The 2,500-nt window shown below is 46.8% G+C and overlaps 1 protein-coding gene across 1 annotated transcript in view; it reads right to left on the bottom strand.

Annotated features, from left to right (window-relative positions):
• Positions 1-2,500, bottom strand: part of dspb (desmoplakin b) — a gene marked incomplete at both ends in the record, with an annotated part of 18,210 nt that overhangs the window by 11,899 nt on the left and 3,811 nt on the right. Inside the window, 8 exons of the mRNA XM_080536601.1 lie at positions 161-315; positions 409-561; positions 647-772; positions 929-1,024; positions 1,131-1,235; positions 1,792-1,959; positions 2,136-2,195; positions 2,373-2,498. Of these exons, the coding sequence (XP_080392727.1) occupies positions 161-315; positions 409-561; positions 647-772; positions 929-1,024; positions 1,131-1,235; positions 1,792-1,959; positions 2,136-2,195; positions 2,373-2,498 (989 nt within the window). The remainder of the gene's footprint in view (positions 1-160; positions 316-408; positions 562-646; positions 773-928; positions 1,025-1,130; positions 1,236-1,791; positions 1,960-2,135; positions 2,196-2,372; positions 2,499-2,500) is intronic.

Raw genomic sequence — 2,500 nt, 5'->3', positions numbered from 1 at the left:
TTACATCCTATTATACAAGTATCAGAGAGTAAAAATTCTTAGGCTTCAGTTCCTCAACATTGCAGCAACAATAGTTGGAAAGTGGCAGTAGTTATAAAAGACAAATAAGGCAATAAGGCCAGATAGATAAAATGTGTGATTGTGTGTTTTATGTTCCTACTTGGTGGCCAGGTTGATGCTGAGGGGGTTAGGGGGGGGCACCAGGAGACACACGGAGGGGATCAGCATGTCCAGGCCTCCTGGTCCGGTCACCTGCCACTTACTACGCTGGGAGTTGTCCTTCAGGATGCCCTCGTTTCCCTTACAGATCACCTTCTGTGGAGCACACAACACACACACCACATTACACAAGTGTGTGTGTGTGTGTGCGTGCGTGCGTGCGTGCGTGCGTGCGTGCGTGTCTCTGACCTGGTCTTGTTTGAAGTCACATAGGGCCTGTACTATGACGGGTTTGGTGGGCTTATCCTCTGGGTTGCGTGCTCTCAGCCTCACGATGCTCTTGGACTTGTTGACCAGTTGCTGCACCTGCGTCTTGTTGTTCATCACCCTCTCCTTATCTCTCTGGGAGAAACAAAGATAACAGAGGATTAGTATCTCTACTGGAACATTCTGACACCCAGGCTTTTCAGGTGAGCAGAGCTTTTACCTCCAGGCCTTTGAGGAGTTCAAGCAGGTTGTCGAGAGGTGTGTTCTTATCGCAGGTGTACTTCTTGCGGATGGCGTCATGCTCCTTCTGGAGCTTGCTGTATGTTTCGTTGGCCTCCTTGAAGAACTGAACACCGCAGGGAACATTAACAAATGCTTTTTGGAATTGCTGTGGCTCTCAAACCTGTTTTTGTGTGTGTGTGTGTGTGTGTGTGTGTGTGTGTCTGTGTCTGTGTCTGTGTCTGTGTCTGTGTCTGTGTCTGTGTGTGTGCGTGCGTGTTACCTGGCTGTAGGCTTCATTCTCCTTCAAATGTACATGGATACATTTGGTGATCTGGAGGAGCCAGCTCCACTGAGTCTGCAGGGTGTCCATGTAGGCCTGCAAGAGAGATCCACAGATGAAAGGGGCGTGTGGTGGATGAAAGGGCAAATGGCTTGTAAATCGTAGAAAGGTAGATATTCTACAACGCTAGACCTCTCCTCACCTCGATCTTGTCTGAAGCTGGGTGGTTGTTCTTCAGGAGAGATTCCACTTTGAGTTTGAGTTTATTCAGGTCCTTCTCCTTCTCCTCCAGGGCATGCATTAATTTCTGGCAAAGAGTAAAACAGAGTTAGGATCTGTATCTGTATCTGTTCAACCAACAAAATGATCTGTATCTGTATCTGTATTCGGATAGAAGACGGGAAGTGGGTGTGTTTTATACCGGAAGTCACGTTAAATCGGGCAACTGTATTTTCTAACCGAATTTTCATTGGCAATGCAAATGTTATTATTTTATTTTTTTGTGCCTTCAAAGCGTATTTTCATATAGAATCTGTATCTGTTTCTATTGCATTATTATGCTTTCCAAATAACGTATTCGTATTCGGGTACATCCCTAGAGTCAACAGAGTTAGGAGTCAACAGAGTTCGGAGTCAACAGATAACAAGCACTAGTGGGGCCTGAGGGATCTTTGGGACAGGAGGAATGATCTGTGGTTTCTTTGCATGCCTCTTGCAAAAGTGGTTTGGCAGCATCATTCCCCTAAGGTGCATCATGAAATACAGATGAGCAATGAATGAAAAACATATCAAACTGAGCAAAAAACAGATCAACTGCATACTTAATATATAGGTCTCTATCACAACAGTCAGTGGCTACTTACTGAGTAGCTCTCTTGCTTCTTGGGGATGTACTGGTCGATGTTGCGGTCTCCCCAGTCAAACACCAGCTCCTCTTCCTCTCTCTCGTTCACCCACATGATCTCCCGGGAGATGTTCTCGATGATCAGCTGCAGCTCGCGCAGCTGGTCGCTCCGACAGAACGACATTTTCTGACACACAGAAAGGAAACCATGCTCAGACACATGGCGGCCACCAGTTCTGTGACCGTTAACACATCTACTGATCATACCTACTGTTAACACACCTACTGTTAACACACCTACTGATCACCACCACTGGTGAAGGACACTACTGTACAGAGCTGTGGGGGGTCTTTCTCTCTTACCTGGAGATTGTCCCATTCTTGATCCAGACAGTGCAGATTGGCCTTGTCTCCTTTCTTTATCTGCAATAGTGGATACACTCAATCAGAATGTCATACTGTGTATGCATGTATGTCTTTTCAAAGTGTGTGTGTGTGTGTGTGTGCATGTTTGTGTGTGTGCGTGTTTGTGTGTGTGTGTGTGTGTGTGTGTGTGTGTGTGTGTGTATGTGTGCGTGTGTGTGTGTGTATAGTACACACCAGCTCGTCTCTGGCCTTGTCCACCTCGGAGCTTCTCTGGATGGAGCTGTGGAACTTGCTGTGGCTGTTGATCTGCTGCTGGATGGCTGCTGAGTCGTCCCCCCAAGAAGAAGTCTGGATCAGACGCT

The sequence above is a fragment of the Nansenia antarctica genome (assembly GCF_963989245.1).
Source record: "Nansenia antarctica genome assembly, chromosome: 7".
Classification (NCBI taxonomy): domain Eukaryota; kingdom Metazoa; phylum Chordata; class Actinopteri; order Argentiniformes; family Microstomatidae; genus Nansenia; species Nansenia antarctica.
This window is presented reverse-complemented; position numbering and strand designations above follow the sequence as displayed.